The sequence below is a fragment of the Dipteris shenzhenensis genome, chromosome 9, assembly GCF_047967505.1.
Source record: "Dipteris shenzhenensis isolate YYH24624 ecotype China chromosome 9, Dip_SZ_1.0, whole genome shotgun sequence".
Lineage (NCBI taxonomy): Eukaryota > Viridiplantae > Streptophyta > Polypodiopsida > Gleicheniales > Dipteridaceae > Dipteris > Dipteris shenzhenensis.
In genome coordinates, this window is record NC_141604.1 from 44,295,243 (window position 1) to 44,322,943 (window position 27,701).

Below are 27,701 nucleotides of genomic sequence, written 5' to 3' on the forward strand. Positions count from 1 at the left end.
ACGCACGCAAGACCTTTCCTGAGAAAAATTTGTGGAATAGAACACTCTTTATCATGATAATCTCTCTATGAAAAATTGTGGAATGAAACACTCTTTATGATATATCCTCTTTCTAAAACCTTCATAATAAATGTTTTATTGGCATCATCAAAGACTTGAGTGCAAATTCCCAGTATCCGCTAGAATTTGTTTCCTTGCAAGCTATTTCTCCAGGCTGAATAGCAACAGTCCTCCAAACCCACAAAACTCTAAGCTGCAAACACCTCCAACAAATTAAACATGTGTGTCCATTCATACAGATGCAAGCTCTACATCCACAGCAGGAGGAAACTCATGCAAATAGCATGTTACATAGGTGAAAGGCAGGAAGATTTTCTGAACTTTGCATCATAAAAACACAAGCAAACTAAGACTGCACTCAAACCATGAACTTCATAATGCATAACATGCACCTCTTTACATCTTCTACACCGCAAATGTAGGTGCAAAAGGCCATATGCAAAAAGAGACGCCAAGTTTACTATTTATACATTTCTACACAGATCGATGTGCAGACTTCAACCTTCTCCTGAGGGGAAGAGCATTTTCAGCCATGCCTGAGGTTGACAGCAGAGAGAAGACCTCATCAGATGTGCTTCTTACACTCTGTTCATCATTTTAGAATGGCACCTAAATGTGATTCCAAGAATAATACTTACAGAAGGATCTGAGCGTACAATCTCTTCCCATGCACAACTTAGGTTCACAAGCTAAAGCATTCATGAGGTCAAAAGCCCCCACCATGTTTCACTTCTAAAAATAGGTGAACCTTCTTCCCCAGCAATGTTCTCAGCTCCTCACACGCCTTTGTTCCAATTTCTCTGCAATCAGTGCAATGTAAGGCTTCCATATCAGCATCAAAGCAAAGCCTGAACCAGCTGTCCTGGACAGAATAAAATATGCTCTTCTTCTGGTTATCCAAAAGCACTTAAAAGTTAGACAGGCAACATTCTGTCACCTCGTGCCCCTTTAACATATTAGAAACTACCTTATTTTGGAACCTCCTCTGCCAACAACTATTCTACACTGGCCCTTCTTGGGAAGATAAAAATGCTGCTCGATGCGCAGAGATCCATCTTCCAGCTCTTGCCAGTCAGTGAGTTGATGATCCATATCATATGGTATTTCCTACAATGTCAGAAGCCCATCAGTCTCAAAAGCAAATGGCACTAGGCATCCTCTGTGCTCTAAATTGTGCAAAAATACCTCATGAACACGATGCAGCAGGTGCTCCCGAACTATCTCCATTGAGAGTGTCTTTATAGTCTCTTCATTCAGTGGGTTTGGATCCTCCTCCCATGGCCTCAAAACTGCCTACAAACCAAGATGCTATCAGTCAACTATTAAATGTTAGTCGCATAAATAAACAGAGAACAAATAAAACTAAAATAAAGAGTTAAAAGGACTGCTAACAGAGTTCAATCTCAATAATAAAATGTCAAATGTAGGTGGTAGGACCAAACTTTGAATGCATTCCAACATTATAAGAGACGTATAACATGGAAAACCCCAATGCAAGCCTCACAAATGTGAATTCAAGCTGACAGCCTGCTCTTTAAGGTCAATACACTAGCTCCTGCTGTTTAAAGGCATTCAGTACTAAAGATACCTGATCCATCAGGTAATTTTGAACGTCCTTAACCCCTGAGCCCGTCAACGCCGAAATCATAAAAATGCTGTGATTGTGAAGAAAGCATATCTTCTTTAGTACACTTGTTAAGACATGCTAAAATGACAATCTGAACTAACATAGAAACTGTTCAAGAAAATAGACACATCACCTCTCATAGCCAGGAAGCTTTCCAAACAGCTGAGCAAGAGGCAGCAAGTCCTTTTTCTTTGTGACAATGTCAACCTTATTCAAGCACAAAATTCGCTTTGGATGTGGGTTCTCCTCCATCCCTAGCTTTTCCACAAGTCTTATGACTCTTTTATCTGGCCTGTAGATTTTTAAAATATCAGGTTGATGTTGAAATATTTCTAGAGTAAATGCGCACACTTTAAAGGAGGACATCAACGGCCTAAACTTATAGGCACCCTTGTAAAAAGGTTCACATAGAGATACCTCTGGCAACATAATGCTCTTCCATCAACACCCTTGCAAATGATCAAGAGCATCCATCACACAAAAAAGTGGCCTAAAATACTTTGATCCCATTTTCTTTTGACGTTCTTTTGAAGGCATATCGGTTATCTTCATTTCCATATAACAACATTTTTAACAACCTCAAAACGCAATTAGATAGTACTGAAACTAGTAGAAATGACTCATTTGGTTTGAATATAAGCAGGTGTACATAGATATACATAGCTTCATGAGACTAGAATACATCCCATCCCACAAAGTGAGTAGAAGTTTTGAACAACTGAGTAAGCGAAAAGAAATGTGTGTTTTTTTTTGGGGGGGGTGCCGCCGCTCCATAGCATGCTGCCTATGTGAAGAACAGGCCTAGAGTGGCGCACAGCCCACAAATGGGGCTATTTTAGACTTCAGCAGTAGACCTGGCAGCCATGCAGGCTGCCACATCATCCATGGGGCAGCACCGCTGCACAGCAAGCTGCAGTACTGCCATGTTAGCAAGCATGGAGCTACAGCAGTAAAATAACAGAGAAGCAGTGGCACAAAAAAGGCACGGGGATTTGTACCAAAACTCTATCAGAACTTCAGCAGGGCCCAGTGCATAACAGGAACACCTGGTCGGTTGACCCACAAACCACTACAAGCATGAAATTCTTGCACATGGTGTGAGACATGGTACATTGTATAGGCGAGCAGATGCAATCTGGCAAGATTATACACACAATCACTCACAGTAAATTAAAATTGTGGCATCTCTTAAATCTTTGGGACAGGTAATCAGCTGTCAATCAATGCCAAAACCTCTAGCTCCTGTTTGGAGGAATGACATTATATACCTTTGTAAGACTAGAATATATTCAATCAAACAAATTCAGATTTTTGTTGTTCTAAAGATGAGAATTTTAGCTGAAGGGGCTTCTGCACCCGCGTAAGATATTTCGATAAAGATGAAGAGCTGATCACCACTTGGACGAAATTCAAAGAATTTTCATGTCCGCTAAGGAGATCGAAAAACATACCTTTGTAGGACTAGAATATATCCAATTGTACACATATTCAGATTTTTGTTGTTCTAAAGATGAGAATTTTTAGCTGTTGGGGCTTCTACACCCGCGTAAGATATTTCGATAAAGTTGAACAGCTGATCACCACTTGGAGGAATTACATTATCTAGGTTATATTATCAACCCCTTTGTTGTTCAGTTAGACCATGCAAAGGTCAAGGACATTGTTGAGTGGGATGCATCCAATAAATGCACAAGAGATACACATGCTTATGGGTATTTTCCAGGCCTACAGAAAGCATATCAAGGACTTACCAAAAATCGCTGTGCCCATTACTAACTTATTACAGAAAGCAAAGACAAAAAACTAGTCCATCCACTTTACTTCAAAAGCACTTACACAATTTGATTTGTTGAAGGAAGCAATGATCACAGCTGTATGCTTGGTTTTGGCTCACTGCAATTGAAACCAGCCTCAACAACGTAAAGGGTGGTAGGATCCACTTAATTACAGCGTACACAACAAATTGACAAATAATTATGCACCACAGATCAAATCACAGCGCTCCTACTCAAAAACAAGGACACCGATTGGCCCCAAACATTGGCGCCCCTTGCGGTATTTATTTAACATTCATTTGAAGCCAAGCGGCTGATTACAAAGGTCTCTAGAGGGAAGCTGCACCACATGCAAACCAACGCCCGCAGACTCCCCGTCCAGCCCACCTTGTAATTCCCTACTCAACTCCAAATGGTGAGATGGCATCCAACTACTAGACAACCCTCTGTCCTCAGCCAACCAAAGCATGCAACAGAGACCCCAAAAGCATCCACTATCTGTGCCACACCTACAATTGCACAACCAAGAGCCCAACCAGCCTGGCACGGCTGAACAACTGCAAGACAAACGCTCAACAGCCAAACTCTGGTGCAATCAATCGACAAAGCAGTTCCAAACAGGTTGCCTCAATCGATAGCCTCTCTACCCACTGCCCAACAGCATAAATCACCCTTTCTTCGCGAGGAAAGAAACCCAAACGCAATAACTAGCCAGCAACAAATCAGGGAACGGCAAAAGCAGGCAAAAAGCAAGCCGCCTTCTACCCAGTATCCACAGAAGATAGGTCACCGGGGCTGGAAAACCCTAGAACCTACAGAGAAAAGCTGATTCTGCTCTAGCGCAGCCCCAAAAACAGCTTAGAAGAGAACACCCACGCTTGGAAAGTTACCAAAATCAGCAGCAACACCCGGAAGGCTCCAGAAATCAAATCGCAAGTTTCCTTGTAGAGCCGGGACAGCCTGGAAGCAAAATCGCAATCTTCTGTAGCAAGGGCCAGTTCCAGTGCATCCAGGGCTTGCGAGAGGAAATCGCACCTGATCTATGAGCCTGTTACAGATTTTTGCGATTTCAGCCAGGGTGTCTCTTTCAGATTGTGATTTCATGTACAGGTATTCTGGGCTGTGCCAAGTGACTGTGTCCAGTTCCAAGGTTGTTCCAGGTGTTTCCAAGCTGTCCAGGTGGTAGGCTCTGGAAGCTGCTAGCAAATGACAATTTTGCTCTAGCAGCACCTGGCAGGCTCTGGCAGCTCACAACTGATGATCAGGCTCCGCTGGAACTGATTTTAGCCTTCTGAGTCCAAAAGAAGGGCTCTCCCCCTCTTTTAGAACCATGTGCTAAAAATAGCAATTTTTAGTTGCACCACTCTTTTGGCCCCCTATTGCACACTTTGGCCCTAGGAATTAATTGCCTAGTACCTAGGCGCACATTCACAATTTCCAAGGGCCCACTAGGGAATTTTAATTCCCCAAGTCCCGCCCCATGGCCGGACCCTCGCACCCCACGCCCCAGAGGTTCGAGGCAGTCACGTGCAAATTACGAGAGTCGCAAATCAAAAGTCCCATAATTTCACGTCCTCGTGACAACAATAACCCTTTCAATGTGCGGACCAAGGCCAGTGACTATGCCATCAGAGCAATACTAGAGCAACATGATCACGCTATAGCGTTTGAAGGACGCGAGTTGATACCAACCAAAACCAAGTATTCTAACTATTATAATGAAACCTCTTAGTGTGCTCTCTTTTTCTTTTTTCCCGCCCCAGAGCGACGTACAGGGGGGGAAGCGCCCCGGGAGGGGGGGGGCGTTCAACATATTTCAGCCTTCAAATCTCATAGACTACTGCATGAGCTTCTTGAGTTAATGCGGCTCCACTTGCATCAGCTGCCACAAGAACTGGCTCTACAGATTAGGGATGATCAGAACTGATCCTGTGGTGATGGAACATTGCAGCTTTCTAAATGCTACCTTCTCTTTTAGAGTCCATCTAAATTTTTCTTTCTTCTTTGTTAGGTCATTAAGGAGCAGCTACTTCTGCCAAACTGCCAAATAAATCTCCTGTAATAAAAGCATAGGCCAAGAAATGATCTTACAGACTTCCTCATGGGGATTCTTTATGTCTAGCCAAAGGCATGTGGAAGAAAAATGTGTAGGGCTTATGCTTCAGCATGACCTCATGGGAGAGCTTTGTTAAAGCATGTGTCTTCTTATGATTTGTTAGTATGCTGGCAAGAGGCTTCTAATTGGACCATGGAGGTCAGCCACTACATGGGTGACATGTGGCGGCTTCTTGACAGCAGCATGGCAGAGGTGATTGGCTAGTTGGACATGGGAGCTCACGCAGGGAGTCTACTTGGCGGTGCATGGCAGTACATGGCAGTTTTCAGCTTCTACAAGGTTCATGATGGAAGATGTTGTAGGTCCTTTTGTCGCGGCCACAAGCCAGAGAGCCGTGAGCCATAGAGCATCTTTGAGTCGCATCTGCATAGGGTCATTAGTAGAGTCGTTTCTTCTTGATTGTAATAGGCCAACAAACCCGACACTCTTCATTAGTTCATAATAGACTTTATCATCTTGTGTCTATTGCAAATACTCTGTGTTTTTCTGCTATTAGGCTTAGTAAAGCAATTTAGGCTATCAAAATGCAGGTCATACAAGATGAGTATTTCAGGCCCAAACAATGCAAGATAAGAATTTCTGGCCTGTTAAGTATGGGTTTAAGGCCTCAAAAGTAAGAAGATAAACTGAGAATGGAGACGACATTATAACCTTCAAGACCACTTGCATCCAAGAAATCAAGTGGCCACTTGATTTTGAAGGGCCACTTGCATCCAAAAAATCACCATCTCTGTCAGATTGTGACATTGGAACTGCCAGAACATGACATCAATACCTCTTGCCCAAAAGTAGATGCAAAAGGCAGTGTACTCAGCTGCCAAGATACATAGTGTAACATGTTATCAGATTCAAGTCAGCCACAGGGCCTACAACAGGACAAATTAGCAGGACATGGAAGATAAATTATCAATAACAGAGAGATGTCTCATGAAGGAAGTGTGACAGACTTGTAGGCCAGCTGCCAAAATTAGAGTGTTATCAGATTCAAGTCGCCCCAAAGCCCTACAACAGAACAGCAGGACATGGAAGACTAAATGATTGATAGCAAAGACATGTTATGAAGAACACAAAACACTCGTGTAATAAAATGTCAGCCCTCGCTACTTTTTCATTTTCTTGTTCACTTTTTGAAACAAGGTCACCAGATCCAAGTTTCTGGAAATTTTATAAAAAAAGGAAAAAAAAAGTTTCTGGAAACAATTTTAAAGGAACCAAATGTGTTTTTGTTGCAACACTTTTCCTCATGCCCGCGCCCCCCCCCCCGCCCCCACACAAAAAAGACAATCTCTTGGCATCAATTGCATTCATTGCGAAAAGAGGATTATCTTCAGTTCAACCACTACTCTTGCATAAACCAGTGCTCAGTCAAGCATGTTTGGGCCAGTTGGTAACTAATAACATTCTTTCCTATAGTATATACAATATGTTATATAATGTTTCAAATGCAAATGCATATTTTAGTAATGGTGCTTTCTTGCACTATGCATGAATAACTCAAAAAATTTGAGCTGCTTCCAAAAGATAGAGAGCCAAGGCACTCACTTGTGAATTTGACGATAAGCATCCACAAGAACTAAAAGAACTTCACAATGAGCAAATAATTGCCATGCATTCTCAGAGCGCCGTCTCGTATCTGTCTTAGAGGGCCTTCCCAAAATATCCAAGACCAACCCAGGTGTGTCGTACAACAACTGCAAAGGCACCAGGATACAATCTTAGTGAAGAAGTACATATTGGACACATTTTAGCATTCGACATGAAACTGGGCTTGTAGTAAGATTACGAGAAGCACACAATTTGTGTGTCGTCTTTAGTCATAACCCCAAGGATCTCACTGAGTGTCGTGTTCCGTTTTCGAGACACAGCTGCAACTTTGGTGCCAACCTGATTACAGCGAGAACGAGGTCTTTTATTACTTATACGTTGCCTGTTTTCGCTTTAATTGATTAATTAAAAGGTCAAAGCCGCCTAGCGTGCGTGTGAATGACGGCCAAATTTACAAGTTAGTATACCATAATTATCTCACAAGATAAAGCATCAAATTGAACCTGCGCCAGCCATCACAAGAAGAAATATCTGATGTGTCAGCATCTCTCATAACCCAAAACAATAAATTTGAGTGGACACTCAGAAGCATTTCGTGCCTGCGTGCGTGCGTGTGTGTGTGTGTGTGTGTGGGTGTGTGTGTGTGAGAGAGAGAGAGAGAGCATTCTAACTTGAAGCTCAAGACTAAAGATGAAAGACAATTCACAAACACAGAATACCCACCATGAAGTTTGTGAGGGATGACTTGCCAGCATTAGCAGCCCCAATAATCCCTACTCTTAGGGACTGCTGCTTATGCTTTGGTACTGGCCCGTCCTCCTCATCATCAGGCTCATTTAAGGCAGAACTAAGCAATTTGTCTGCAACAAATCTCCCAATTTTGTCTCTCTCTTTTTCTGGCAACCTGTTAAAAGCATCCATTTCTACTCCCTTCAGCACTTCTTGTGCAGAAATTATTTCAAGACCATCCTCGTCTGAATCACTATCCACTTCATGAGGTGCAACCTCATCATCATCATGAAAGTGACTTTCACTGCCATCTTCTTCTGAATCACTATCCATGTCACGAGCTGTACCCTTACTTTCATCACGAAGGTGGTTTCCAATGCCATCATCTTCTGAATCACTATTTACATCATGCGGTGCACCTTTATAATTATCATGACTATGATTTTTCTTAGGTACCCGCTGAATCTGGCCCTTCAATGATTCCTTTGAACGCTTGTCTCTGCCTCTTGTGTCTCGCACTTTGCCTCTAGGAAAACTCCCAGTATGGGCCTGCATGAGATGTAGTAAACAAGTTGCAACACAAATTCTATACTAGCGTAGTGCAATTGATGTTACTTTCAAAATTTTGTAAATTTTACATCATGCTAAATCTCTGAAAACAGACTGTTTGATGCATGCAGATGAAGTCTTCCAAAAAAGATAGTCTTCCACTAGCTTTTACCTTATGCAAGTCAGCTTCTCACCAGTAATTCACATTGGTGACAGCACTAAGGAAACCCAAGCTATGCTCATAGTGCAGTTTCAATCTCACGATAGTCACTCTTAAGTTTGAAACCATAAACTCCATCATGCATATTAGGGACTAGCTACTATGACAACCTCACTGACGTCATCAGCGCCCAACAGTGGGTGTAGTATAAACATATGCTCTCACACGTAAAAATCCACACCCCCACACATACTTGAGCATCCATTTATACAAAGATCTTCGTACTGAGTTTCCGTCAGAAGGGCAAACTCAGCCATGACAAAGGCTAGCACTAAAGGAGAAGACTAAAGACTATACAATTTCACTTTAACCTCTCCCAAGTGAGCATCTACGCAAAAAAAAACAAGAGCTTAGTCAATCCAGCTGATAGTGCAACGCACCATTTAAGATGGAAAAAATTTATCGCATCACAATGTGAAATTTGCACATCCCTTACTCACGCAAGCAAGGACTAACTACTATGACATCCCCACTGACATCATCAATGCCCAACAATGGGTGCAGACCATGGTATAAACATATGCTCTCACACATACAAAACCACATAGCCACACATACTTGAGCATCCATTTATACAAAGATCTTCGTACTGAGTTTCTGTCGGCAGTCTGGAGGAGAAGGGCAAACTCAGTCGTGACAAAGGCTAGCACAGGCTAATAAAAAACTAGTCCATATTCTCTTCATTCAAGATACAACTGCTTGTGAAGACTATATGATCTCATTTTAATCTCTCCCAAACGAGCTTCTAAGCAAGAAAAAAAACTTAGACAATCTAGGTGATAGGGCAACGCACCACTTAAGATAAAAAGAATTTATCGCAATATCAGCCAGCCTCAACATGGACGAAAACTTCACAATGTGAAGTTTGCATGTGCACTAGTAAGGCAGAAGCATAGCACATTAACTCAACCAATTGAGTCATACATCCCACAAGGCGACCATTATTCTCAAACTTCAATCTAGTTCTTATATGCACCTGTGAGCTGAAACAACATTTATAACTACCTCCTTCCTACCTCTCATTTCAATCTTTAGTTTGGTGGTGAGAAAGGGTATATACGCACTGAGCCACCCTGGATGCCGAAATTTCTATTCCTATTCCCATATCGAGTTTACAGGCTTCCCCAGATTGCCTATTGAGTGTTTCGATGTTAGAACAAGGCAAGTACAATTTGAAAACAACCATTTGAAATTCAATGGGCAGAGATCAAATGAAGATCCCAAGCATCTACCTATAGCAAGTACAAGCATCTCATTGGGCAAACACTAGTCTGAGTACATAAAAACGGTATATGTGATTGTTGTCCTCATGTTTCCAAACTATTTTTAAATGCTGAATGAGATATATATATCTCTCTTTGAAAAATAATAGCTGCCCAAAGTTTTCAGCAAGCCCCCTATTTAGGCATGCAAAAAAGTAGAGCCTATTTGTTGCTCATTAAAAAGAGGTTTACTAGACGTACTATTTAGTCATACTAGCTTACTAGTACCATAGGTCATGGCTTTCACTCCTCATAGCCAGAATCTAGTACAGAGCAGACCTGGTATTTGAGTCCCTCTTTCATCTCAGTTGGGCTAGTGAGTGCCTTAAATCTTAAACTTGTTCTGTCATCCTCCCCTTCTAACCTTTCCATTCTCTTTTCTCTTGCTTCTAGTGCCTTGGCTGTTCACAAAAAACCAATTCTACCCTAGCCATCAACCAAGCAATAAATAATTATAAAAAAGTGGATACGTGTTATGTAGTGTGTTGTCAAGTTAACACCATGTCTTCCATTATATCGCCAAAATGTATGCACTGATTTTTTTATTGCTCAGATAGGTACTCGTTTGCCAGGTCTAACATTTAAGTGTTGGGTCCCTAGTGCAAGTCTTGATTTTTTAAGACCTCAAAGCCTTCTAAAAAGCATGGTCTATCTTAAGACCATGCTTTACTTATGGCTATCACAATATATGGCCCAGTGGAAGAAAATCGATCTTGCAAGTTAGTCACAGATTGTCATGACAAGAGAAATCACTAATAAAACATTATTATATATTATATGCCAATGGTGTAACATGTATATGTATTTATGATGGACACTCACCAATTTGTTATGGCGGTGGATCATCTCAGTAGATAGGACTAGTCAAGCCGGAGCCACTGCTTCAGACGGCATTGAATTTGGACATGTGATGCTTATTCTATTAATAAAAATGTGCACACACATATCTAGGTTCTAGGGGCAATAGGAAGGGAAGGATGCATTAAGGTGCATTGAGCGGTAGTCTGTAGATGCATGGGTCATAGGCTAAGGGTAGGTGTAAATGGAAAGATGGAGCTTGAGTGATCTCAATTAATGAAAGGAACGAGGACGCTCTTCCCCATCGGAGGGCCAATTGGCATTCAAATTTTGCATACATTGCACACATTTGCATTCTCGAAAAGTCTGGTTCTTCACATTTGGTATCAGTAGTGCAGCAACAATCCACGATCGGGGCAGAAGAAGAGTGTGTAGGACGGAGGTACGGACAGCAAGCACGAGCGCACGAGAAGGTTGCGTAGAAGAGAGCCGTAAGAGGAGACGACGCATAGGGGAAGGCTGTACAGAAAGCATAGGCAAAGAACGCAAAAGGCCACGTGTGAGGAGTGGTGGTCGTCGCAAGCAAGGGCACGCGATGAGGAAGGTTGAGCATGAGGAGTGGTGGCCGTAGGAAAGGGCGCGGGACACACCCGCACGAAGGTCTGCAAGCCCACGCGCGACATAGGATGGAACACATGAAGGCCCACAGATCGGCGCACGATCCAAGCCATGCTCTAGTTCTCGAAGGTGGGAGCCACCAATATCCCAAATTTAGAAGCCTTGAGGTAACCTCCGAATTTTTTGGTCTTTAGACTGGGAACGGGGTGTCCTAACAGGGTGACTCCCCCCCCTGTGCGAATAGACCCTTAAAACCCTTAAACCATGGGAAAAAGAGACCCCCCGTTCTCCCCAATGGAAAGTCAGATTGAAACAAGATTTAAAGGGGGTGATCCACCCATCAAGTATGTCCTATAACGGTATCTAGAGCTCCAATCCACTCAAAACAAGTAGCCCAAACGGAGCAGAAATACAAGAAGAAAGGCTTAAAAGAGAAGGAAGAAGAGGTCATTTCAATGCCTTGGAGGCATGAAAGTGGCCTTAAGGTGCTCTACAAATTTGGACCATTGAAGAATAAGCTCTTTTCCCGTTTGTGATAAGGACCATCACATCAAAGCATCCTTCTGTAGATGTAGTGTGGCAAGAGCAAGCTTCTCGTGATCGGTCTTATCTTGATGGGCAAAATATAGCTCAAAATGGCAAATCCAATTGAGGATTTTATCCGCCTCTCTTGCTCCATCATACTTTGGGAACTCTATTCTCTCTCGGGGTTGGAATTTAGCTCTCTTTGAGGGGGTACTTAAATCGTCATCCCCAAAATTCAGCACTCTCTTAGTCCCTAATTTTGTCATAATGGAATGTTCAATCATATGGCTAAGCTGAGAAACCAGCTTATTAACGGGAGACTCCTTTCTCCCTCTTGCACTTGAATTATAATCCATGTGTACGGGATTTTGAGTTAAAGGCGTAAATTCAGCGCCTTGCTCTTGGATGAACTCGTTTCTCCCTTCATTTCTGAAAGAAAACTCCCTATCAAGAGATTCTTGAAGGGGAGATGAAGGTAATTCTATACATGGGTTATCATACTCAATATGTTTAAAACTCTCATCTACATCATCCTCTTCAGGAGGAGGTGATGGTGTTCTCTCCCTATCTCCTTCTGGTAGCGGAGGAAAAAGGATAAGTTCATTATTAAATATCCCTTCCCCTTCCATTCTTTCCTTTTAGTAATACAAGAGAGAAAATGACTTGCTGTAATTTCAGAAAAGGGTTTATTTTACAGCAAAAGTCAAGTGTTGTAGAGTTGGTGGTACTTATCTGACTCGTGCTTCATTTGTGTTGAGAAAACACTGAAGAAGAATTGACCTTTCGCTGGGAAAGGTTCAGGCAATTCGATAATGAGAGTAACACTGAATTTACAGCTAGGTTTTGGAAACTCTCTTTAGAGTTACCTGAGAAGAGCGAGGATGATAGAAGGAAGAAGTACTTAGCAGCCCTAACCCCGAAAGTGAGGTAGGAGGTTGAAATGTTCAACCCAACCACCTTGAAAGACCTCACTAAATTGGCTGAGATTGCTGAGAGGAAATTGAATCCTCGTAAACCCTTCAACAAAGGAAATAAGAAAGCTATTGTACAAAATGTTAATAGCCAATCACGTCCTGGATGGATACCATTTCCTTCCATGACTGACGATGAGAAGAAAAAGCTAATTAAGGAGGGTAAATGTTTCAGATGTAAGAAACATAAGCCAGCCAGGGCATCCATGGCATAAAAGTCCTACTCTATTAGCCAAAATTGCCAAAACAAATTATGTAAAAGGGAAAGGCAAAGCATCCAAGCAGGAGGGTGAGGCTTCTACCTCCTCATCCCAAGACTCTACGGTCAACATAGAACCAAGAGTAAATGCTATCCATTCAGCCAACACTGGCGTATGGATGTGTGAACTGAATAGAGAGTCGGCATATTCATTATAGAGTATAGACGGAGAAAAATCCGTGTAGAGCGTCTGATAGGAGGAATAGAGCTGAAATAGAAGAGTTGGAAAAAGAGATTAAAGGTCTATAGTTTCTATCGACTAAGTAGCTCTCCATCACAAAATCATCTGTAGCCAAGGTCTATCTAGTTCAATAACACATTTGGGTGAGAGAACATCTTTGAATACTAACCAGTTTGTTGAGAATATGTGTCAGCTTATTGAGCAGGTTACTGTAAAGAGATTTCAGCAGCTAAGTATTCAGAAGAGGTTTCTAAGCATGAAGAGATACTTAAGAGGCACTGCAGTGGCAATTCTGCATTTTGAATATTCAGCATCAAGAAGAACCAGAACTTGAAGATGAGATTTAAGTTATGATTCAGAAGAGATCGTGTACTACCAAGAAAAGATTATTTTCAGATTATGAAGAGGAGATGCAAATGCAGAAGTAAAAGAGAAGCGTATGCAAGAGAAAGAGACAAGAGGGGATCCAAAAGAGGATTTCTGCTCATTCAAGCAGGATGGAGTGTCATGCATGACAAGAGAAATCACTAATCTATGATTAGTAGACATTAAAACATAATTATATATTATACGCCAATGGTGTAACATGTATATGTATTTATGATGGACACCGACCGATTTGTTATGGCGGTGGATCATCTCAGTAGATAGGACTTGTCGAGCTGGAGCCACTGCTTCAGAGGGCATCGAATTTGGACATGTGATACTTATTCTATTAATAAAAATGTGCACACACGTGTCTAGGTCCTAGGGGAAATAGGAAGGGTGCATTAAGGTGCATTGAATGGTAGATGCATGGGTCATAGACTAAGGGTGGGTGTAAATGGGAAGATGGAACTTGAGTGATCTCAAGGGACATTAATGAAAGGGTATCACCCTTTCATTGTGAATCTCACGTAGCATTCTTCATTCACATTGCATTCATCGGCCATCTCACACACACCTTGCATGTAGGTCAAAAATAGAAACAAGTACTCTCAGGAGGGCGCTCTTCCCCATTGGAGGGCCAATTGGCATTCAAATTCTGCATTCATTGCACACATTTGCATTCTCGAAAAGTTTGGTTCTTCACATAGATTAGGTTCACTACGACCAGCTTAAAAATAGCTAACCTTTTAGGACCACTATGGCTAGGTGGAAAACCACCCTTAGGTTCGAGAAGTTGACAAGTACCTCTATGAGTAAAAAGACCACACCCCACTCAGGTATGCAAATTCAAATGCACACATTGTGTACCGACCTCAAAGCCTTCTCAAAAGCATGGTTAAGACCATGCTTTACTTATGGCTCTCACAATCTATGACCCAATGGAAAGAAAAACCCATCTTATTCAAGTGCCCATAAACCTAAAGTATTGCAATCATAGATGCCACAACTTGATACATACTTTACAAGGGAGGAGGCAACAAAGGAAGCAAAATCCAAATTATGCTAACGTTTTCCTTGATGGCTCAGCAACTTTATAGTATCATGCAATGGAAGAGCTGAACTCAAGGTCATGCCATAGGAACAATTCCTACCACCTGACTTCAAGAGAGATATGTGGCAAGAATGGGCTACATTCTTGCTATGTTGTAAGAATGGGCTACATTCTAGCCAAGGCAAGGAGAGCTGCTTGGCTGTAATGAAGGGAAAAAAGAGGCCAAGTTAGAGGCCCTTTAGGTGGGAAATGTGGAGGGACTATATAAGTCTCCATCCACCTCCTACTATGTACTTTTTATGTGACATCTAATCCTATCTACTCTCCCTTCCTCCTTCCTGCCTATGCTCACTCAATCTCTCTCTCTCACGCTTCCTTACTCCCTCTCATACTATCCCCTCTTCCTACCACATTCTCTCTCTCCTACCCTTCTCCTCCCTTCTTCCCCTATCTCTCTCCCCTTCTGCTAGTCTATCCCCCTTTCTCTAAATCTGCCCCTACCCCCTTTTCTACATTGGTATCAAAGCACCGACTCTGGCACCTTTGCTTCCCCTTTCACCTTTCACTTCAGCTCCTATGCGAACGGCAGAGCGGTGAATCTGGCCAGAGAGAACAACTATGGTCTAGCAAAGTACAAATGCAGGAGTCAAGAGTTCAAACTTGACACTTGACTAAGGATTGCCTGCATCAGAGGCTTCAATTTGGAAAAACCAGCGCTCCATAGCATACCCACGAGCAGCCCACGAGCAAACAGCAAATCCACGAGCAAACAACTAACAAGAGCCCTCCGACCAGAAGCAAACAGCAAATCCGGAGCTCCACACCTCTATCATCGATGACAGTGAAATCCTCTGTCGGACAACCTGCATGGCGTCGCTGCTCCTGCGACCTGCATGACAACCTGCTCCTGCGTCGCTGTCAGACGACCTACCCTCCCCCGTCATCGCTGCCCGTAGCCTCACCGTTCCATCCGTCTCCACACATTGCCCGTCGTCCCTGATTCTCAACCGGCTGCTTAATATGAGCAAGTGCTTGCCACAATGGTTGCATCCACTGGTGGTGCAGAGGTTCCCCTCCCTCTCCTACATCCTAGGAAGTGCAAGCAACGCAGACGCAGTTTCTGGATGCCCTTTCCTCTATGCTCCAGGGTGCTTTCCGCCAGATAGGGCAGGAGTTCAGCTAGCAGCTTACCACAGTCATGGCTATGCAGGAGACGGCTCTTGTCCAGATGGGACAGCAGATTGGTCAGCAGATCACATCTGCCATTGCTATGCAAGATAAGGATAAGCAGCCCGCACCCCAGCAAGGCGATCATTCAGACAATCAGGATGTTTTGTCTACTCCACGCAGGGGTTTTATGGCAGATGCCCGTCGTGCCTATGAGCATCAGTCTTCTGGACCATTGCATGTACCCCAGCTTGGGGATTATCTGGACATAGATGATGCATTTTCTGTGTCACAGAGCACCTTCTTGCACTCGGGCCATCTTTTGGCTCTCAGCTTTCTGCATCTATGCAGGCTGAGCCGTCTCTTTTGGACCGACCCGTTGGTGTGCATCCAATTAGTGCTAAATATTTGAGCCTAAATATCCAGTTAGTTGGTGTGCATCCAGCTCAACTTGCAGAAGTATTTGAGCCTAAATATGCTGGCAAGCACAGAAATGCCATGGGCAGCTCGCATGCTACAGGGTATGACACTGAGAAGCCTAAGTTTGCTGAGTGGACTAACAAGAAATCTGCAGCAGCACCATTTCCTTGTTCCTACTGTCTAGGGTAGTAAGATGCCGTATGCCAGGCCTTACAAGTATCCTGATGCCAAGCCTGGAGGCAAGCCTACTGCTGGAAATGAGCAGGCTGAGATAAAACAGCATACACGGGCAATAATGGACAGCAGAAAGAAGGCCAACTTATGTTTTAAATGTGGCAAGAAATGGACTCCTGAGCACAGGAATGTGTGCAAGATGCGCAACAGTGGTACTGCCAAGCTCAGCATGATCATTGACCTCTTAGATGACGAGGAATTGTTTGATGCCCCAGGTTCTTTGGATACGTCTCAGGATGAGATGGCAAATACACATGTTGCAGATGAGGTTCCTGACAATGGAGCCACGAAGGGCACCGACTTTCCTTTTGATCCTGGTGGTGCTACTGCGCATGACACTCATGCTTCGCATTCGTATGAGATTCTGCCCACTGGTGGCATGAGAGGCCGTAGGCCAACACTCTTTTCTGTGAAGCATCAGGATGCGGTACCTTTTTATGCACGTGAAGATGCACGTGGTAATGCTCCTGTGAACGAGGATGAGGTTTATTGGGATGCCCAGCCAACACTTTATACTATTTCCGTGCATGCCCTGATGGGTGCCAAAAGTGCTGATACTATCAAATTAACAGGGATGATTAATGGCACGATTGTGCATGTGTTGGTGGACAGCGGTAGCACCCACAGTTTTGTTAACTGCAAGACCTTATAGAGGGTTGGACTGATTGCTACTGAGATAGACCATGGGCTGAGAGTAGAAGTGGCCAATGGACAGCATATGATCGGTAGATCTTGTTGCCAAGATGCAAGGATTAAGTTCTCAAATGACTATACTTTTGCAGGTGATCTCTTGGCACTTGACATGGGCCCAATAGATGTTGTCCTAGGCTGTGATTGTGCAGTGAAGGGGGAAGGGGCAGATTTGGAGATGGGGAGAGAATAGCAGAAGGAAGGGAGAAGAAGGGGAAGGAGAGAGGAAGAGAGAGAAGAATGAGGGGATAGAGAGATAGAGAGAGGGAGAGAGAGAGTGTGAGCGTGGGCAGCACGTAGCAGGAAGGAGGAGGGAGAGTAGATAGGATTAGATGTCACATCAAAAAGTCCCTTACAATCCTTTTGGGTTGACTTATATAGTCCCCCACAGTTCCCACATTTCCCCTACTATTCTCCCATCTATTTCCCCCTTAAAATCCATCTTTTTCCCACCTTCATTACAGCCATCCTTTCCCAAAGAATTTTGCCCTCAAAATTTCCAAGAGGCTGCCTTGGATGAGAAGGATACAACAGAAACTGATCAGCTCTATAGGAGATAGGGCTAGTCCTGCACAATGCTCTCAGGTTGCCAAGAATTCTCATCTTCCGTTAAACCTTTCCATTTGATGAGGTATTCTGTGTAGGCTTTGTTCCTGAGTACATGATCTCTGAAGCCCTTGATTTGCTCCGGCACATAGATTATGTGGCCCTCTTCATCCATAGGAGGCAACTCAGGAAGAACCTGGACATGCTGTCCGACATGTGGTTTCAGCAAGGATACATGGAAAACATTATGGATCTTGGAGGTACTGGGTAGTTCCAACTGATATGCTACCTGCCCAACTTTGCGGATGATTTTGTAGGGGCCATAATACCTGTGGGCAAGCTTTGTGTTGGTATTACCTTTCAGCGAGGAATATCGATTCTTATGGAGACGTAAATGCACATAATCCCCTTCTTCAGAAGATAAGTACCTCCTTTGTTCATCCGTATACTTCTTCTGCTTGGCTTGGGCATCCTGCATATTCCTCTTAGCCAACTGCAGAAGGGCATCCATACTCTCCAAATCATTCCTTGCTTGCTGATTTTTCACAGCCAAGTCTGCAACCCTGGAAGGCATTCCCACTTTGCATCCATACATAGCCTCGAATGGACTCATGCCAATAGAGAGGTGTTTGGTGCTGTTGTAGCAAAATTCAACCAATGCTAACCATTTGTCCCAAGACTTCTGCGTGTCATGACAGTAATGCCTTAGATACTCCTCCAACCACTTGTTCACCCTCTCTGATTGTCCATCCGTCTGTGGATGATAAGCAGTACTAGGCGCAAGGGAAGTACCAACTGCTCCTGCCAAAAGTGACCCATAAATTTAGCATCCCTGTCACTGACAATCTCCTGAGGAAAACCATGGTGCTTGAACACATACTCAATGAATTGCCAGGCAACCTGTGAAGCGGAGTACCGAGTCCTAGTCGGTATGAAATGGGCCTGCTTAGTCATCCTGTCAACCACCACAAATATGCTATCCCAACCCTTATCTGCAGAAGGCAAGCCTGTAATGAAGTCCATGGCAATGTGAGTCCATTTGCCTTCAGGAATGGGTAGCGGTTAAAGAAGGCCTGCGGGTAACCTGCTGCCCACTTTATTTTGTTGGCAGGGCAAGCATTCACTGACAAACTTAACCACATCTCGCCACAAACCATCCCAAATAAAGCTCTCCTTGACTTTTTCATATGTTTTTGTGATACCCGTATGCCCTGACATAGGGGATGAGTGCATTTCCTGTAATACCATCAACCTGTACTTGGAGTCTGGCACAAGATAAATTCTGTCCCTGCACCATAACAGTCCGTTGCAGAGCTGAAATCGAACATGTCCTTGGCTGGACGGACTCTGTAACTCCACAAAAATAGGAGCTGCATCAGAATTTTGCATGTATTCCTCCTGAATCCCAAGTATCCACTCCTGATGAAGCGTGGAAATGGCAGACAGTTTGCATGACCACATCCTGGACAAAGCATCAGCAACCACATTCTCTTTCCCCTTTCTATATTCAATGTCAAAATCATAGGACTGAACTGCAGCCAGCCATCTCTTCTGCTTCATGGATAAATTAGGCTGCGTTAAGAAGTACTTGAGTGTCCTGTGATCCGTTTTGACCTTAATCTTGCTAACCGTACAAGTAGTGGTGCCATTTTGCAAAAGCATGCAAGATTGCCAGCATCTCTTGATCATAAACATGATAATTCATTTCTCTGGCATTAAACTTCCTGCTCTCAAAAGCAATCACACCATGCTCTTGTTTTAGGACAGCCCCTAAACCTTTGCCACTGGCATCCGTCTCAATAATGAAAGACCGTGAGAAATCAGGGCACACCAATACAGGTGCATTGCTAAGGGCATCCTTGAGGTTATCAAAGCTGAGTTGTGCTGCTTCTGACCATTGGAAGGCATCCTTTTTCAGCAAATCAGTGAGAGGGGCAGCCCTTTTGGCGAAGTGCCTAATGAATCTCCTGTAAAAAGAAGCAAGACCCAAGAAACCTCTGAGCTGCGTGGTATTTTGTGGCTGCGGCCACTCCTTAATGCATTTCACCTTAGCTAGGTCTACCCTGATTCCGTGCCTGCTTACAACATGACCAAGATATTCAACCTCCTCTGCCATAAATGTGCACTTGCTGGCCTTGGCATAAAGCTGATGCATCCTCAAGATTTCTAGCACTTGTCGGACATAATCAATGTGTTCCTGTGCATCCTTACTATAAATGAGAATGTCATCGAAAAATACCAGCACACATTTGAAAAGAAGGTGGTGTAAGATCTTGTTCATGAGTGCCTGGAAGGTGGCTGGTGCATTAGTGAAACCAAAAGGCATCACCTTGAACTCATATAATCCTCTTTCTGTACGAAAGGCAGTCTTATGCTCATCACCCTCTTTCATCCTGATCTGATGGTATCCTGACCTCAAATCAATCTTCGTGAAATACTGAGCACCCTTGAGTTCATCCAGCATGTCATCAATCCTGGGAATAGGAAACCTGTTCTTAATGGTGGTCTTATTCAATTCTCTGTAATCAATGCACATACGAAAAGAGCCATCCTTCTTCTTCACCAGGAGTACTGGAGATGCAAATGGCGAGGTGCTATGAGCAATGAAGTTTTTCTCAAGCAAATCTCGCACCTGTGTTGCCACTTCTTCCCGTTCAACCTTAGAGAGTCGGTACGGGGCCTTGTTTATTGGTTTACTACCATGTTCCAGGACTATGGCATGATCAACATCTCTTTTTGGGGGCAACTGAGATGGCATATCAGCAAACACATCCCCAAATTCTAAGAGCAATTTCTGCATTTCACAATTATCCACATGGGGAATACCACCCTCCTGAGGTACAGAGACATTCAATGCATAAATGGCACTTTCGTTCTTGAGCTCCCTAGCTAGCTGCCTTGCTGAAATGACCTGCAATTTCTGATTCACAATGCCCTGCAATGTAACAGTTCTACCCTCGTGGCAAAACTCAAGAGATAAAGCATTCAAATCTATACTAATTTTCCCCAGGGATTTCAGCCAATCACAACCCAGGACAGCATCTATGGGTCCCATATCCAATGCCAAAAGATCACTTGCAAACTCATAATGATCAGAAAACTTGATCCTGGCATCCTGGCAACAAAGTCTGCTGATCATGTGCTGTCCATTCGCGATCTCCACTTTCAGACCATGGTCTATCTCTGAGCATGGTGTGATTGCTTTTGGCGATGTCTTCCTTCCACGATAGGCCCGGGATGAAGCTCTAATACCAATGCAGTGAAGGGGGAAGGGGCAGATTTGGAGATGGGGAGAGAATAGCACAAGGAAGGGAGAAGAAGGGGAAGGAGAGAGGAAGAGAGAGAAGAATGAGGGGATAGAGAGATAGAGAGAGGGAGAGAGAGAGAGTGTGAGCGTGGGCAGCAGGTAGCAGGAAGGAGGAGGGAGAGTAGATAGGATTACATGTCACATCAAAAAGTCCCTTACAATCCTTTTGGGTTGACTTCCCCACAGTTCCCACATTTCCCCTACTATTCTCCCATCTATTTCCCCCTTAAAATCCATCTTTTTCCCACCTTCATTACAGATTGGTTGCAATCACTGGGCAAAATCAGCATGGATTCCAATGCCTTAACACTCAGCTTTGTCCACAGGGATGGATCAGTTACATTGCATGGTATTACAGCTCCTAAATTGCAGGTCATTCAGCAAGGCAGTTGGCCAAAGAGCTCAAGAGGGGCAGCGCCATATATGCATTAAATGTGTCAGTAACTAAAGAGGGTGGCACTCCCCGTGTTGATGATTGTGACATGCAAAGATTGCGCTCAGAGTTTGCAGATGTGTTTGCTGATTTGCCATCACAGTTGCCCCTGAGAAGAGATGTAGATCATGCCATAGTCTTGGAACCTGGCACTATATGAATTCAAGGTGATGCCTTTTGGATTGACCAATGCACCAGCTACCTTCCACGCACTCATGAACAAGAATTTGAAGCCTCTCCTTTTCAAATATGTGCTGGTATTTTTTTATGACATCCTCATTTACAGCAAGGATAAGCAGGAGCACATCAGACATGTCAAGCAAGTGCTGGAAATTTTGAGATTGCATTAGCTTTATGCTAAAGCCAGCAAATGCACTTTTATAGCACAAGAGGTTGAGTATCTTGGTCACATTGTGAGCAAGGATGGCATTCGAGTGGATCGTGCAAAGGTGAAATGCATTGAGGATTGGCCGCAGCCACACAACCCTACTCACTTGAGGGGATTTCTAGGTCTTGCTTCCTTCTATAGGCGCTTTATTCGCAAGTTTGCCAAGAGGGCAGCCCCTCTTAACATACCTTTTGAAGAAGGATGCTTTTATGTGGTCTACACATGCACAGCGCAGCTTTGAAGACCTGAAATTCGGCCCACTCATGCTCCTATGTTGGTATGCCCTGATTTTTCACATACTTTCATTGTGAAGGCAGAGGCCAGTGGCAAACGATTGGGGGTTGTGCTAAGACAGGAACACGGGGTAACTGCTTTTGAAAGCAGGAAATTGGATGCCAAGGAGCTAGATTATCATGTGTATGATCAAGAAATGTTGGCTATCCTCCATGCTTTCGAAAAATGGCACCACTACCTGTACGGTAGCAAAATCAAGGTTAAGACAGATCATAGGACACTCAGGTATTTCCTTACGCAGCCCAACTTCACAATGAAGCAAAAGAGGTGGCTGGCTAAGGTTCAGTCTTATGACCTCGACATCAAGTACTAGAAAGGGAAAGAAAACAGGGTTGCAGATGCCTTATCCTGTATGTGGGCTTGCAGTTTGTCTGCCATTTCTACCATCTACCAAGAGTGGATTCATGGTATTCAGGAAAATACATGCAGGATTCTAAGGCAGCTTCCATATTTGTGGAGTTACTGAGGCCATCGAGCCAGGGGCATGCTGAATTTAAGCTGCATAATGGGCTGTTGTGGTGCAAGGACAGAATTTATTTGGTGCCAGATTCAAAGTACCAACTGCTGGTCTTACAGGAAATGCACTCATCTCCTATGGCAGGACATGCGAGTATTACTAACACATATGAAAAGGGCAAACAGAGCTTTATCTGGGATGGCTTGTGGCAAGATGTAGTTAAATTTGTTAGTGAATGTTTGCCTTGCCAGCAAAATAAAGCGGACAGCCAGTTACCCGCAGGTCTCTTGTAGCCATTACCTATTCCAAAAGGCAAATGGACTCACATTGCTGTGGATTTCATCACAAGGTTGCCTTCCATAGAGCGGGGATGGGATAGCATTTTTGTGGTGGTTGACAGAATGACAAAGCAAGCCCATTTCATACCCACTAAGACCCGTTATTCAGCATCATAGGTTGCTTGGTAGTTCATCAAGCATGTTTTTAAGCATCATGGTTTCCCTCAGGAGATTGTCACCGACACAGATGCAAAATTTATGGATCACTTTTGGCAGGAATTATTTACAGCAGTGGGTACTTCTCTTACACCTAGCACTGCTTACCACCCTGAGACAGATGGACAGTCAGAAAGGGTGAACAAATGGCTGGAGGAGTATTTGAGGCATTCCTGTCATGACACACAGAAGTCTTGGGATAAGTGGTTGGCACTTGCTGAATTTTGTTACAACAGTACCAAGCACATCTCTATTGGCATGAGTCCGTTCGAGGCTATGTATGGATGCACAGTGGGTATGCCATCTTTAGTTGCAAACATGGCTGTGAAAAATCAGCAGGCAAGAAATGACTTGGAGAGTATGGATGCCCTTCTGCAATTGGCTAAAAAGAATATGCAGGATGCCCAAGCCAAGCAAAAGAAGTATGCGGATGAACACAGGAGATATCTGTCTTTTGAAGAAGGGGATTATGTGCACTTACGCCTCCATAAAGTTGGTGAGGTGGCGTATGAGTTGGAGCTACCCAGGACCTCCAGGATTCATAATGTTTTCCATGTGTCCTTGCTGAAGCCACATGTCGGACAGCATGTCCAAGTCCTTCTTGAGCTACCACCTATGGATGAGGAGGGCCACATACTCTATGTTCCGGAGCACATCATGGGTTTCAAGGATCACGTACTCCGAAACAAAGTCTACACCGACTATCTTATCAAGTGGCAGGAACTCCCTGAGGGTGAGAACTCATGGCAGCCAGAGAGCATTGTCCAAGACAACCCCTACCTCCTACCAGGCTGATTATTATTTGCTGTTGCTGCACCTATTTAACAGCCCGCATATAAAATTTTGAGGGCAAAATTCTATGGGAAGGGATGGTTGTAATGAAGGGGAAAAAGAGGCCAAGTTAGAGGCCCTTTAGGTGGGAAATGTGGAGGGACTATATAAGTCTCCATCCACCTCCTACTATGTACTTTTTTATGTGACATCTAATCCTATCTACTCTCCCTTCCTCCTCCCTGCCTACGCTCACTCAATCTCTCTCTCTCTCTCTTCCCTACTCCCTCTCATTCTATCCCCTCTTCCTACCACATTCTCTCTCTCCTACCCTTCTCCTCCCTTCTTCCCCTAGCTCTCTCCCTTTCTGCTAGTCTATCCCCCTTTCTCTAAATCTGCCCCTACCCCCTTTTCTACATTGGCAGGTCTGTTGACCATTTCTGAATAAAAATACTCTAGGTTGTGTCCTTCGCACATAAAGATCAAGAAGAGCAAGCTAGGAAGGTCATGAGTGCATGCGCACATCAACCCCTCCAAGCATCCCTCAAGCTCCAAGCTCTTCCGCAATCATGTCCATCTACCCAGCCAATTGTAAAATATGAGACACATGATCAATATCTTGGCTTTGCATTGGCACAATGTTTTTGAGAAGCATCAAGATATCCCTACCAAGGTTTTCAATCACAGGTAAAATATAACAATTTATTTTGGCTCTGAAGCCTACATGCTGCAAGCACAGCTCCATATGCTGCATTGTTTTACATTAGTACTTCATCACAAGAGCTTTCATTTATTCACATATGCAATACAAGAGGTAAGACCTGAAAATGCCGTCGCACAAAACCATTCAGCACACAAATCAATGATAGTGTGTCGTAATATTACCCCTAGAGGAGGCGTCTTAGGTTAGGAAGATGGAGTAAGACAATGGTCATTCGTAGTTAGGTTTTAAGTGGCCTTACAATGGGCTGAAGTGACATAAAAGGCAGTAGTACCTAGTTAGGACAGTTAGTAGGAGTCCTAGGTCCTAAGAGGAGTAAGTGTTCTAAGTGGACTAACACCCTAAATAATAACTAACCATTGGACATTGGGGTGATCTAGAGGCTTCTACAGTGACCTCTGGGGTAATCCACCGTGGCTAGGTGGTAAAGTTGTTAGAGTTGGCACCTTCTCATGTATCATATGTATCATACGAGAGAGGGCTTCTTTGTGAGTGTGCCCTTACAGATTTATGATCCTTACTAAGAGTATTAGCCTTTGAAACCTTAAGAGTAGGATATTTTGGATTTACCTTCCCTGTGGTCCCATAAATTGGTGGAGAGGGCTTAGTACCCAGATGAAATTTCTGCTCACACATGGTCTTCCTCCCACTATAATCCACAGTAGATGGCTTTTGGAAGGTCCCAATTCCAATAGACTTCTCCCTAGGGTTGTATTTGGGCTTCAAACGCTCTTAATGCAATTTAATAATGACTTCAAACGTCCTTAAGGAAGAATGTGAACATGACCACCGTTACTCAAGGCTACATGGGCTGAATTAATGCAATTTCATAATGAATTCAAAAGTCCTCAAGGGTATGTGAATATGATCACCTTTACTCCAAATCGAGAGAGTGGTTAGTAAAAGGGGTCGTGGAGGTTTCATCTATTGATGATGACCATCCTATATTTCAAGATCAATAGATGGCGTTGATGTACAAGCAGCAAATGCTTTTCCAAATGAAATGTGCCTATTGTTGGTGAAGCACCTACCGTTCATGCTAGGCAAGCACAACATTGTGAAAAGTAGATAGGTATCTACTCTATAAGAGTAGAATTTCTATCTTGGATAACAAAGACAATAGGCACCAGTTGGCATATGAGTGTCATGATATACCTAGATGAATCCAGTAACATTCCCAAACTCATCCTCTACAAACACAACATAGTGCAGTTTCAATCTCACGATAGTCACTCATAAGATTGAAAACCATAAACTGCAGCACGCATAGCATGGACTTGCTACTATGACATCCCGCTGACGTCATCAGCGCCTAACAGTGGGTGTAGACCATAGTATAAAAATATGCTCTCACACATACAAATCCACACACCCACACATACTTGAGCATCCATTTATACAAAGTCTTCGTACTGAGTTTCTGTCGACACTTCGGAGGTGAAGGGCAAACTCAACCATGACGAAGGCTAGTCCAAGTACGAGACATCCAAGGATTCAAAAGACTTAACTCTTTTGACAATTCTTCTAGATTGGTATGAATAAGTACATCCAGACTATTTCATTAAGTGCCAAACGTGCTATGGGCTTTATTATTGATTTACCAAGAACACATAGAAGTCCCAACTCTGTGTAAGTAATAGTCGATTGATTGAACACGATGGCCCATTTCATTCCAACTAGAAAAACCCTACGTTGATAAGATTGTTTGTCAAAGGAGTTGTCGGGTTGTATGGTTCACCCACAAGTATTGTTAATGACCACGACACTAAGTTTGATAGCCATTTTTGAAGGACTATCTTTCAAAAGTTGGAAACTAAGTCTAATATGAGGATGTCTACTTCTCCTTAGTTAGTTGGTCAACTAGAACAAGTCAATCAAACCCTCGAAGATATTTTGTGTGCTTATGTTAGTAAACGGCGGACAAATTTGGGAAGAGTATCTTTCAATTTTAGAGTTTCTCTATAATAATCAATCATAAGCTATAGTTCATTTGTGTTAATGTATGGATTCTAGCCTAGAGCTCCGCCATCTATATAGAGCGTGAGAGAGAAAGGGTAAAAATTGGCCAAAGGCTCTCTTCAAGACATGCATCACGTGTTAAGGTATGGCCATGAGTTTTAAGAAAGCTCTACGATCATTTGCCCAATTAGAAATGTGCCCCTTTTCTAGTTTCCTTGGAGTGCTGATCCAAAACAATTAAACTTGTCTGATAATGAACAGCAAACTCATCTACGCACAATGCACATGCTATGTAGTCCCACGTTCATTCAAGCTTTTGCGAGGATCCTACTTGGTACAATGTAGGTTCAACTTAGTAGCAAATTACTAAGTGCATTGATAATCTTCCGGGTGTCACCTTCATGAACAAGAATATAAATAAGAACACTACCAGCCCAAGGAAGAAAGATTTGTAACGCTGCTCTCATTTTTCTGTAAAGCCAGCCGGTTGTGCAATGACAAACACACTGCAAATTTAAGATTGTGAAAGGAAGCAGAACAATAAATAATTTCAACAATGCTACTTTCAAGATTCTTACCATTCTCAGAGTCGCCCTTTGCACATTTTGGCCATCTGTTAAAATATGTGACTCTGCTATTAGATTCGCAGCTAAATAAAACCGAACATCGAAGGTCCTCTGACGAAATCCATACGTATACTCGTTGGCATTGCCTCCTCCATTAGAATGCCTTGCGCGACAATGACCTTTAACAATGCGTAGAAGATAGGAAGGAAGAAGCTTCTGTATGCGTCCCATGTCTGCGTTTACCCAGAAGGTGAAGCAGAACAAAGTCACAAAATGAGAGTGTGAGCAAGGGAGGCAAGGTGGGGCTTATGTGATATCGTACTGGGGTGAAACGGAAACAGATGAAGAGAGGGACGAAAGACATGTTGGATGGTTAATCATGAAAGTCCGGCAAAGTGTAAGGGCACCGAATTCCATAGAAGCGTTGACTGCTTGAAGAAAATCCAAGCTAGTGGAACCCTAGCAATTCAATTGGAGATGAATTATGCAGTCCAAGGGTTTAAGCTTTTTGGGGTTTAAGCTTCAAGGAGCACTACAATACCTTTCTTTTCAATTCCGGTCCAATTGTAAACCAAGCGGTTAAACCTTTCGGGAGTGTA

General features: G+C 43.3%; 1 protein-coding gene across 2 annotated transcripts; it reads right to left on the reverse strand.

The window, feature by feature from the left end:
- Positions 1–27,701, reverse strand: LOC147898696 (GTP-binding family protein). 2 transcript variants are annotated; one of them, XR_015541507.1, is made up of 10 exons: positions 27,115–27,701; positions 7,847–8,401; positions 7,373–7,462; positions 7,121–7,269; positions 1,821–1,979; positions 1,649–1,715; positions 1,246–1,353; positions 1,028–1,167; positions 699–860; positions 1–596 (listed from the first exon to the last, which is right to left on the reverse strand). XR_015541507.1 is itself a non-coding variant. In XM_087379042.1 (9 exons), the coding sequence occupies exons 1-9, from the start codon at positions 27,331–27,333 to the stop codon at positions 767–769; spliced, it is 1,581 nt and encodes a 526-aa protein (XP_087235168.1). In that variant the 5' UTR covers positions 27,334–27,701; the 3' UTR covers positions 1–766. The 2 variants fall into 2 exon arrangements, 1 of the variants encoding a protein (XP_087235168.1); XM_087379042.1 differs by having other exon boundaries at positions 1–860.

Excerpts from the sequence above, each read along its gene's own strand:
- LOC147898696 (XM_087379042.1), bottom strand. The coding sequence starts at position 27,333 with ATGGGACGCATACAGAAGCTTCTTCCTTCCTATCTTCTACGCATTGTT. Across the intron at positions 1,716-1,820 it reads AAGCTTCCTGGCTATGAGAG|CATTTTTATGATTTCGGCGT; the intron begins GTGATGTGTCTA and ends TCACAATCACAG. Across the intron at positions 1,354-1,648 it reads AAAATTACCTGATGGATCAG|GCAGTTTTGAGGCCATGGGA; the intron begins GTATCTTTAGTA and ends CTTGGTTTGTAG.